This window comes from Cetorhinus maximus, unplaced genomic scaffold, assembly GCF_964194155.1.
Source record: "Cetorhinus maximus unplaced genomic scaffold, sCetMax3.hap1.1 HAP1_SCAFFOLD_973, whole genome shotgun sequence".
Taxonomy (NCBI): Eukaryota; Metazoa; Chordata; class Chondrichthyes; order Lamniformes; family Cetorhinidae; genus Cetorhinus; species Cetorhinus maximus.
Window position 1 is genome coordinate 117,942 of NW_027596915.1, and position 11,370 is coordinate 129,311.

Consider the following 11,370-nt stretch of genomic DNA (forward strand, 5'->3'; position numbering starts at 1 on the left):
CCGGTGGGTGTGGGTGACGGGGATGGGGTGTGTGTGGGTGAGGGGGTGGGTGTAGGTGTGGGTGACGGGGTGGGTGTGGGTGACGGGGTCGGTGGGTGACGGGGTCGGTGGGTGATGGGGATGGGGTGTGTGTGGGTGAGGGGGTGGGTGTAGGTGTGGATGACGGGGTGGGTGTGAGTGACGGGGTGGGTGTGGGTGACGGGGTCGGTGGGTGACGGGGTCGGTGGGTGACGGGGATGGGGTGTGTGTGGGTGAGGGGGTGGGTGTAGGTGTGGGTGACGGGGTGGGTGTGGGTGACGGGGTGGGTGTGGGTGACGGGGTGGGTGTGGGACGGGGTGGGTGTGGGTGACGGGGTCGGTGGGTGACGGGGTCGGTGGGTGACGGGGATGGGGTGTGTGTGGGTGAGGGGGTGGGTGTAGGTGTGGGTGACGGGGTGGGTGTGGGTGACGGGGTGGGTGTGGGTGACGGGGTGGGTGTGGGTGACAGGGTGGGGGTGGGTGACAGGGTGGGGGTGGGTGACGGGATGGGTGTGGGTGTGGGTGAGGGTGACAGGGTGGGTGACGGGGTGGGTGTGGGTGACGGTGGGTGAGGGTGACGGGGTTGGTGTGGGTGTGGGTGTGGGAGAGGGTGACAGGGTGGGTGATGGGGTCGGTGTGGGTGTCGGGTATGGGTGATGGGGCCGGTGGGTGTGGGTGACGGGGATGGGGTGTGTGTGGATGAGGGGGTGGGTGTAGGTGTGGGTGACGGGGTGGGTGTGGGTGACGGGGTGGGTGTGGGTGACGGGGTCGGTGGGTGACGGGGTCGGTGGGTGACGGGGATGGGGTGTGTGTGGGTGAGGGGGTGGGTGTAGGTGTGGGTGACGGGGTGGGTGTGGGTGACGGGGTGGGTGTGGGTGACGGGGTGGGTGTGGGTGACGGGGTCGGTGGGTGACGGGGTCGGTGGGTGACGGGGATGGGGTGTGTGTGGGTGAGGGGGTGGGTGTAGGCGTGGGTGACGGGGTGGGTGTGGGTGACGGGGTGGGTGTGGGTGACGGGATGGGTGTGGGTGACGGGGTCGGTGGGTGACGGGGTCGGTGGGTGACGGGGATGGGGTGTGTGTGGGTGAGGGGGTGGGTGTAGGTGTGGGTGACGGGGTGGGTGTGGGTGACGGGGTGGGTGTGGGTGACGGGGTCGGTGGGTGACGGGGTCGGTGGGTGACGGGGATGGGGTGTGTGTGGGTGAGGGTGTGGGTGTAGGTGTGGGTGACGGGGTGGGTGTGGGTGACGGGGTGGGTGTGGGTGACGGGGTGGGTGTGGGTGACAGGGTGGGGGTGGGTGACAGGGTGGGGGTGGGTGACGGGATGGGTGTGGGTGTGGGTGAGGGTGACAGGGTGGGTGACGGGGTGGGTGTGGGTGACGGTGGGTGAGGGTGACGGGGTTGGTGTGGGTGTGGGTGTGGGAGAGGGTGACAGGGTGGGTGATGGGGTCGGTGTGGGTGTCGGGTATGGGTGATGGGGCCGGTGGGTATGGGTGACGGGGATGGGGTGTGTGTGGGTGAGGGGGTGGGTGTAGGTGTGGGTGACGGGGTGGGTGTGGGTGACGGGGTCGGTGGGTGACGGGGTCGGTGGGTGATGGGGATGGGGTGTGTGTGGGTGAGGGGGTGGGTGTAGGTGTGGGTGACGGGGTGGGTGTGGGTGACAGGGTCGGTGGGTGATGGGGATGGGGTGTGTGTGGGTGAGGGGGTGGGTGTAGGTGTGGGTGACGGGTTGGGTGTGGGTGACGGGGTCGGTGGGTGATGGGGATGGGGTGTGTGTGGGTGAGGGGGTGGGTGTAGGTGTGGGTGACGGGGTGGGTGTGGGTGACGGGGTCGGTGGGTGATGGGGATGGGGTGTGTGTGGGTGACGGGGTGGGTGATGGGGTCGGTGTGGGTGTGGGTGACGGGGATGGGGTGTGTGTGGGTGAGGGGGTGGGTGTAGGTGTGGGTGTGGGACGGGGTGGGTGTGGGTGACGGGGTCGGTGGGTGACGGGGTCGGTGGGTGATGGGGATGGGGTGTGTGTGGGTGAGGGGGTGGGTGTAGGTGTGGGTGACGGGGTGGGTGTGGGTGACGGGGTGGGTGTGGGTGACGGGGTGGGTGTGGGTGACAGGGTGGGGGTGGGTGACAGGGTGGGGGTGGGTGACGGGATGGGTGTGGGTGTGGGTGAGGGTGACAGGGTGGGTGACGGGGTGGGTGTGGGTGACGGTGGGTGAGGGTGACGGGGTTGGTGTGGGTGTGGGTGTGGGTGTGGGAGAGGGTGACAGGGTGGGTGATGGGGTCGGTGTGGGTGTCGGGTATGGGTGATGGGGCCGGTGGGTGTGGGTGACGGGGATGGGGTGTGTGTGGGTGAGGGGGTGGGTGTAGGTGTGGGTGACGGGGTGGGTGTGGGTGACGGGGTCGGTGGGTGACGGGGTCGGTGGGTGACGGGGATGGGGTGTGTGTGGGTGAGGGGGTGGGTGTAGGTGTGGGTGACGGGGTGGGTGTGGGTGACGGGGTCGGTGGGTGATGGGGATGGGGTGTGTGTGGGTGAGGGGGTGGGTGTAGGTGTGGGTGACGGGGTGGGTGTGGGTGACGGGGTCGGTGGGTGATGGGGATGGGGTGTGTGTGGGTGACGGGGTGGGTGATGGGGTCGGTGTGGGTGTGGGTGACGGGGATGGGGTGTGTGTGGGTGAGGGGGTGGGTGTAGGTGTGGGTGACGGGGTGGGTGTGGGTGACGGGGTCGGTGGGTGACGGGGTCGGTGGGTGACGGGGATGGGGTGTGTGTGGGTGAGGGGGTGGGTGTAGGTGTGGGTGACGGGGTGGGTGTGGGTGACGGGGTCGGTGGGTGACGGGGTCGGTGGGTGACGGGGATGGGGTGTGTGTGGGTGAGGGGGTGGGTGTAGGTGTGGGTGACGGGGTGGGTGTGGGTGACGGGGTGGGTGTGGGTGACGGGGTGGGTGTGGGTGACGGGGTGGGTGTGGGTGACGGGGTCGGTGGGTGACGGGGTCGGTGGGTGATGGGGATGGGGTGTGTGTGGGTGAGGGGGTGGGTGTAGGTGTGGGTGACGGGGTGGGTGTGGGTGACGGGGTGGGTGTGGGTGACGGGGTGGGTGTGGGTGACGGGGTGGGTGGGTGATGGGGATGGGGTGTGTGTGGGTGAGGGGGTGGGTGTGGGTGACGGGGTGGGTGTGGGTGACGGGGTGGGTGTGGGTGAGGGGGTGGGTGTGTGTGGGTGACGGGGTGGGTGTGGGTGACGGGGTGGGTGTGGGTGACGGGGTGGGTGACGGGGTGGGGGTGGGTGACGGGGTGGGGGAGGGTGACGGGGTGGGTGACGGGGTGGGGGTGGGTGACGGGGTGGGGCAGGGTGACGGGGTGGGGGTGGGTGACGGGGTCGGTGGGTGATGGGGATGGGGTGTGTGTGGGTGAGGGGGTGGGTGTAGGTGTGGGTGAGGGGGTGTGTGTGGGTGACGGGGTGGGGGTGGGTGACGGGGTGGGTGTGGGTGACGGGGATGGGGTGTGTGTGGGTGAGGGGGTGTGTGTGGGTGACGGGGTGGGTGTGGGTGACGGGGTGGGTGTGGGTGACGGGGTCGGTGGGTGACGGAGTCGGTGGGTGACGGGGTCGGTGGGTGATGGGGATGGGGTGTGTGTGGGTGAGGGGGTGGGTGTAGGTGTGGGTGACGGGGTGGGTGTGGGTGACGGGGATGGGGTGTGTGTGGGTGAGGGGGTGGGTGTGGGTGACGGGGTGGGTGTGGGTGACGGGGTCGGTGGGTGACGGAGTCGGTGGGTGACGGGGATGGGGTGTGTGTGGGTGAGGGGGTGGGTGTGGGTGACGGGGTGTGTGTGGGTGAGGGGGTGGGTGTATGTGTGGGTGACGGGGTGGGTGTGGGTGACGGGGTCGGTGGGTGACGGGGTCGGTGGGTGATGGGGATGGGGTGTGTGTGGGTGAGGGGGTGTGTGTGGGTGAGGGGGTGGGTGTGGGTGACGGGGTGGGTGTGGGTGACGGGATCGGTGGGTGACGGGGTCGGTGGGTGACGGGGTCGGTGGGTGACGGAGTCGGTGGGTGACGGGGATGGGGTGTGTGTGGGTGAGGGGGTGGGTGTGGGTGACGGGGTGTGTGTGGGTGACGGGGTGGGTGTGGGTGACGGGGTGGGTGTGGGTGACGGGGTGTGTGTGGGTGACGGGGTGGGTGTGGGTGACGGGGTGGGTGTAGGTGTGGGTGAGGGGGTGGGTGTGGGTGACGGGGTCGGTGGGTGACGGGGATGGGGTGTGTGTGGGCGAGGGGGTGGGTGTGGGTGACGGGGTGGGTGTGGGTGACGGGGTGGGTGTGGGTGACGGGGTCGGTGGGTGACGGTGTCGGTGGGTGACGGGGATGGGGTGTGTGTGGGTGAGGGGGTGGGTGTGGGTGACGGGGTGGGTGTGGGTGACGGGGTGGGTGTGGGTGACGGGGTGGGTGTGGGTGACGGGGTGGGTGTGGGTGACGGGGTGGGTGTGGGTGACGGGGTCGGTGGGTGACGGAGTCGGTGGGTGATGGGGATGGGGTGTGTGTGGGTGAGGGGGTGGGTGTGGGTGAGGGGGTGGGTGTGTGTGGGTGACGGGGTGGGTGTGGGTGACGGGGTCGGTGGGTGACGGAGTCGGTGGGTGACGGGGTCGGTGGGTGACGGAGTCGGTGGGTGACGGGGTCGGTGGGTGACGGAGTCGGTGGGTGACGGGGTCGGTGGGTGACGGGGTCGGTGGGTGACGGGGTCGGAGGGCGATGGGGATGTTGACTGACTCTGTCTCTCTCTCACTCTCTGCTACAGGTGGCGTTCCGAGGAACGCAGGTTGAGTTAGTCCGTATTCGCAATCCATGGGGTCAGGTTGAATGGACTGGGGCCTGGAGTGACGAGTAAGTGAGACCAGAGAGGGAGGGAGGGCAAGATGGGGGCGGCTCGGGGGCTCCCAGTAACCCCGTCAGGGCATTTCCCACCCGCGGAAAAAGCCTGTCCACTAGGCCCAGGCTGGGGATGGAGCCTGTCCACAAGGCCCAGGCTGGGGATGGAGCCTGTCCACAAGGCCCAGGCTGGGGATGGAGCCTGTCCACAAGGCCCAGGCTCTGGATGGAGCCTGTCCACAGGGCCCAGGCTGGGGATGGAGCCTGTCCACAGGGCCCAGGCTGGGGATGGAGTCTGTCCACAGGGCCCAGGCTGGGGATGGAGCCTGTCCACTAGGCCCGGGCTGGGGATGGAGCCTGTCCACTAGGCCCGGGCTGGGGATGGAGCCTGCCCGCGGGGCCCAGGCTGGGGATGGAGCCTGCCCGCAGGGCCCAGGCTGGGGATGGAGCCTGTCCACGGGGCCCAGGCTGGGGGATGGAGCCTGCCCGCGGGGCCCAGGCTGGGGATGGAGCCTGTCCACTGGGCCCAGGCTGGGGATGGAGCCTGTCCACTAGGCCCAGGCTGGGGATGGAGCCTGTTCACAAGGCCCAGGCTGGGGATGGAGCCTGTTCACTAGGCCCAGGCTGGGGATGGAGCCTGCCCGCGGGGCCCAGTCTGGGGATGGAGCCTGTCCACAGGGCCCAGGCTCTGGATGGAGCCTGTCCACAGGGCCCAGGCTGGGGATGGAGCCTGTCCGCGGGGCCCAGGCTGGGGATGGAGCCTGTCCACTAGGCCCGGGCTGGGGATGGAGCCTGTCCGCGGGGCCCAGGCTGGGGATGGAGCCTGTCCACAAGGCCCAGGCTGGGGATGGAGCCTGCCCGCGGGGCCCAGGCTGGGGATGGAGCCTGTCCACAAGGCCCAGGCTGGGGATGGAGCCTGCCCGCGGGGCCCGGGCTGGGGATGGACACTGGGCTGTTCCTGCTCTGTGGGGTTCTCAGTCTCTTGCTGGTTGGGGCATGGCTGGTCCCTGTGATAAGAGTGCGTTAGGAGCTGATCCCAAGCCTCCTCTCACTCGGCAACGGCAGAAGGAGGTGAAGCCCCTCACTGAGGAACAGCCACAACTGATGGACTTTCTTTTAATCTTAATTGTAGCTCATCTCAGTGGAATGGGATTTCGGCTGAAGACAGAAACCGACTGAGAAACCGTACTGAAGATGGAGAATTCTGGTAAGTCTCTCTCTGCCCCTTTGTCTCTGCCTCCCTGTCTCTCTCTCTCTCTCTCTCCCCCTCCCTCCGTCCCCCTCTCTCTCCCTACCCCATCCCCCTCTCTCACTCTCCCTCCCTCTCTCACTCTCCCTCCCTGCCCCACTCCCTCTCCCTCTCTCTTCCCAGAGTCTCTGTCAGTCTGTCTCCCCCTGGTTACCGACCCTCCTGACACTGGAAACACTTTCTCCTTATTGACTGTATGAAAATCCTTCCTGATTTGGAACACCTCTCTATTAGTCTAGGAACAGCAGAAGGCCATTCAGCCCCTTAATACCTTCGCTTAGCAAAATCTCTCAATCTCAGATTTAAAATTAACTATTGCTCTAGCCTCTGTTGCAGTTTGCGGGAGAGAGTTCCAAACTGTTCCCAGCCTCGGTGTGTCAAAGTGATTCCCACTCACTCAAATCCTTACTCTCTGCCCCCGCTAGTCCCAGACTCCCTAGCCAGAGGAAATAGCTTCAATCAAACCACTCCTTAAGCATTTATTGCCCATCCCTAGTTGCCCCTTGAGAAGGTGGTGGTGAGCTGCCCTCTTGAGCCGCTGCAGTCCATGTGGTGTGGGTACACTGTCATGAAATCCATTGATCTGTCTGTTACTGGGTGTTAAACTAACAGCTTGTGGAGATTGTAACATTTAGGGTACAGAATCACAGAATCACAGAATTTTAACAGTACAGAAGGAGGCCATTCAGCCCATCGTGTCTGCACCAACTCTCCAAATGATCATTATGACTTAGTGCCATTGCCCTGCCTTTTCCCTATACCCCTACACATTGTTTCTATTCAAATAATCATCTAATGTCCTCTTCAAAGGAAAGAGTAACAAGCCCTGAGAACCATGGATGACCAGAGATATTCAGGTTACAATGAGAAGGAAAAGAGAGGCTTTTAGCAGGTACAAGGGAAGTAAATCAGCGGAGGCATTAGTGGAGTACAGAAAGTGCAGGGTGGAGCTTGAGAAAGCAATTAGGGGAGCAAAGAGGGGATATGAGAAAGCTCTGGCTGGTAAAAGTAGGGAAAGTTCCAAGATATTCTATAAGTATATTAATGGGAAGAGGATAACCAGGGAAAGAGTAGGGCCCATTAGGGACCAAGGGGGCAGTCTATGGGTGGAGCCAGAGGACATCGCTAGAGTGTTGAACGAATACTTCACATCCGTCTTCACCCAAGAGAATGAGGATGAAGGTATCGAACTTGGGGAGAGAGACTGCGAGGTTCTTGAGCAAATTGATATAGGGAGTGACAAGGTATTGGAGGTGTTGGCAGGCTTAAAAGTGGACAAATCTCCAGGTCTGGATGATTTGTGTCCCAGACTGCTGAGGGAGGCAAGGGAGGAGATCGCAGGGGCTCTGACCCAAATTTTTAATTCCTCTCTGGCCACGGGGGAGGTGCCAGAGGACTGGAGAACAGCTAATGTGGTTCCGCTATTTAAGAAGGGTTGTAGAGATAAGCCAGGGAACTACAGGCCAGTGAGTCTCACGTCAGTGGTAGGGAAACTATTGGAGAAAATTCTGAAGGAGAGAATCTATCTCCACTTGGAGAGGCAAGGTTTGATCAGGGATAGTCAGCATGGCTTTGTCAGAGGGAGGTCATGCCTAACAAATTTGATTGAATTTTTTGAGGAGATGACCAGGTGTGTAGATGAGGGTAGTGTAGTTGATGTAGTTTATATGGATTTCAGCAAAGCCTTTGACAAGGTCCCACTTGGGAAACTTATAAAGGCGGCAAATGCACATGGGATACAGGGTAATTTGATAAGGTGGATTCAAAATTGGCTTAGTTGTAGGAGACACAGAGTGATGACAGAAGGATGCTTTAGTGACTGGAAGCCATTGTCCAGTGGCGTACCACAGGGATCTGTGCTGGGTCCCCTATTATTTGTCATTTATATAAACGACATAGATGACTATGTGGGGGGTAGGATTAGTAAGTTTGCGGGTGACACAAAGATTGGCCGGCTGGTTAACAGTGAGGTTGAGTGTCTTGGGCTACAGGAAGATATAGACGGGAAGGTCAAATGGGCAGATAAGTGGCAGGTGGAATTTAACCCTGAAAAGTGTGAGGTGATACACTTTGGAAGGAGTAATTTGACAAGGAAGTATTCAATGAATGGCATGGCACTAGGAAGTTCTGAGGAACAAAGGGACCTTGGCGTGTGTGTCCATAGATCTCTGAAGGCAGAGGGGCATGTTAGTGGGGTGGTGAAAAAGGCATATGGGACACTTGCTTTTATCAATCGAGGCATAGATTACAAAAGTAGGGAGGTCATGTTGGAGTTGTATAGAACCTTGGTGAGGCTACAGCTGGAGTACTGTGTGCAGTTCTGGTCGCCACATTATAGGAAGGATGTGATTGCACTGGAGGGGGTGCAGAGGAGATTCACCAGGATGTTGCCTGGGATGAAACATTTAAGTTATGAAGAGAGGTTGGATAGACTTGGGTTGTTTTCGTTGGAGCAGGGAAGACTGAGGGGCGACCTGATCGAGGTGTACAAGATAATGAGGGACATGGACAGGGTGGATAGGGAGCAGCTGTTCCCCTTAGTTGAAGGGTCAGTCACGAGGGGACACAAGTTCAAGGTGAGGGGCAGGAGGTTTAGGGGGGATGTGAGGAAAACTTTTTAACCCAGAGGTTGGTGACAGGTCTGGAATGCGCTGCCTGGGAGGGTGGTGGAGGCGGGTTGCCTCACATCCTTTAAAAAGTACCTGGATGAGCACTTGGCACGTCATAATATTCAAAGCTATGGGCCAAGTGCTGGTAAATGGGATTAGGTAGGTAGGTCAGGTGATACTCACTTGATGGGCCGAAGGGCCTCTCCTGCACTGTGAGATTCTGTGTAGACTGTCCAGCTTGTACAGGTCCCACCTGCCCCAGAACCAGTCCCAATGCCTCAGAAACCTGATGCCCTCCCTCCTACACCAGCCCTTCAGCCACATGTTTATTCCCTCACACAGGATCACAGTGCTCAGTCCTCCTATTCCTGTACTCACTAGCACGTGGCACTGGGAGTAATCCGGAGATTACTGCTCCTGAGGTCCTGCTTTTTAATCTCCTTCCTAACTCCCTAAATTCTGATTGCAGGACCACATCCCCCTTCCTACCTAAGTCATTGGTCCCAATGTGGACCATGACCTCTGGCTGTTCACCCTCCCCCACAAGAATGTTCTGCAGCCACTCTGTGACATCCTTGACCCTGGCACCAGGGAGGCAACATACCGTCCAGGAGTCACATCTACAGCCACAGAAATGCCTGTCTGGTCCCCTAACCAATGAATCCCCCATCACTATTGCTCTTCCTTTCTTCTTCCTCCCCTCCTGTACAGCTGAGCCGCTCGTGGTGCCACAAACTTGGCTCTGACTGCACTCCTCTGAGGAACCAGCGCCCTCACCAGCTTCCAAAACAGAAAACCGATTTGTGAGTGGGACCCCAGGGGTCTGCACAACCTGCCTACTTCTCTTAGACCCATTCCCTCTCTGTCTCCAGGCCCTTAAGCTGTGGACGTGCTATCCACGTAGCTCTCAGACTCGTGGATGCACCACAGTGACTCCAGCTGCCGCTCCAGCTCTGAAACCCGGAGTTCAGGTTTCTGCAGCTGCAGCACTTCCTGCACGCGGTCATCTAGTGCACCGACTGAATAAGAACAGGACACGCATTATACACCACTGACCTCTCTCACCATTGGCTTCACTTCACTCCCCTTATATTAACTTCAATGTCCCTTGGTTTACTTATTCCATTTAATTTTCCCTGGCCTTGACTTGACTTCCCCATTGCCTGTGTTTCTTAGTGAAATCTAAGCAGCTTTGTCTTTTAAAAAGAATGAGGGAGTGAGAGAGTGAATGTTTGTGGATGTGGTGCTGATCAAGCGGGGCTGCTTTGTCCTGGATGGTGTCGAGCTTCTTGAGTGTTGTGGGAGCTGCACTCATCCAGGCAAGTGGGGAGTATTCCATCACACTCCTGACTTGTGCCTTGTAGATGTTGGACAGGCTTTGGGGAATCAGGAGGTGAGGTACTCTCCGCAGGATTCCCAGCCTCTGAGCTGTATCATTCTGTTAAAGCTACATTGCACTCTCTGCGAGGTCAGTATATCCTTCCTCATGTTAGGTGCCCAGAGTTGCTGCCACTTCTGCAGGTGTGATCGAAGCAGGGTTTTGTATAGATGGAACATGGTTTCACTCCGCTCGATAGAAAGGCCAGAATTGGATTTGGCTTTTTGATTATGTTCTGTATCTGCCCAGGACATTTGAAGGATCCATGTACCAAATCTCTGCAGCATCACCTGAACCTTTTGTCCATTTGTAAAGTCTCTATTTCAATTCCTTTTAAGGTCCAGGCCAGATAACCTCTCATTTGTCTACATTGAAATCCATTTGTCACAGTTTTGTCCATTAACTTAACCGCTCAATATCTCTCTGTCTTGTTCTGTTTCCTTCCACTGTTTACCAGCTAAATTTTACCGATTCAATCTCTTCAGATTTTCAGCTTTCCCCCAGGACAATCCCAATATTTCCAGTCTCTCCAGATAACTGATCAATAACGGGAATGTTTTCTCTCTGCCAGGATGGCTTTTCCAGAGTTTCTGAGACATTATTCCCGGCTGGAGATTTGCAACCTGACCCCAGACACCCTGAGCAGTGACCAGGTCCTGAAGTGGAATTATAACTTGTTCAGTGAGAGCTGGAGAAGAGGGTCAACGGCTGGAGGATGCCGCAATTACCCAGGTAACAGCGGCCTCTACATCTCTCTGTATCTCTCTCTCCTCTCCCCTTCTCACTCTCCCTCTCCCCGTCTCTCTCCTCCCTTCCCTTCTCACTCTCCCTCTCCCCGTCTCTCTCTCTCTCTCCCCATCTCTCTCTCTCCCTCTCCCCGTCTCTCTCTCCCTCTCCCCCGTCTCTCTCTCCCCTCTCCCCGTCTCTCTCTCCCTCTCACTCTCCCTCTCCCCATCTCTCTCTCCCTCTCCCCGTCTCTCTCTCTCTCCCCGTCTCTCTCCCTCTCCCCGTCTCTCTCTCCCTCTCCCCGTCTCTCTCTCCTCTCCCCGTCTCTCTCTTCCTCTCCCCTTCTCACTCTCCCTCTCCCCATCTCTCTCTCCCTCTCCCCGTCTCTCTCTCCCTCTCCCCGTCTCTCTCCCTCTCCCCGTCTCTCTCTCCCTCTCCCCGTCTCTCTCCCTCTCCCCGTCACACACTCCCTCTCCCCATCTCTCTCTCCCTCTCCCCGTCTCCCTCTCCCTCTCCCCGTCTCCCTCTCCCTCTCCCTGTCTCCCTCT

General features: G+C 60.0%; 1 protein-coding gene across 1 annotated transcript in view; it reads left to right on the forward strand.

The window, feature by feature from the left end:
- LOC144675366 (calpain-2 catalytic subunit-like) overlaps positions 1-10,828 on the forward strand; it is a gene marked incomplete at its 3' end in the record, with an annotated part of 93,180 nt that extends 82,352 nt beyond the window's left edge. The window contains exons 7-9 of the mRNA XM_078536195.1: positions 4,790-4,875; positions 5,993-6,067; positions 10,668-10,828. Of these exons, the coding sequence (XP_078392321.1) occupies positions 4,790-4,875; positions 5,993-6,067; positions 10,668-10,828 (322 nt within the window). The remainder of the gene's footprint in view (positions 1-4,789; positions 4,876-5,992; positions 6,068-10,667) is intronic.
- Between the last annotated feature and the right edge of the window lie 542 nt (positions 10,829-11,370).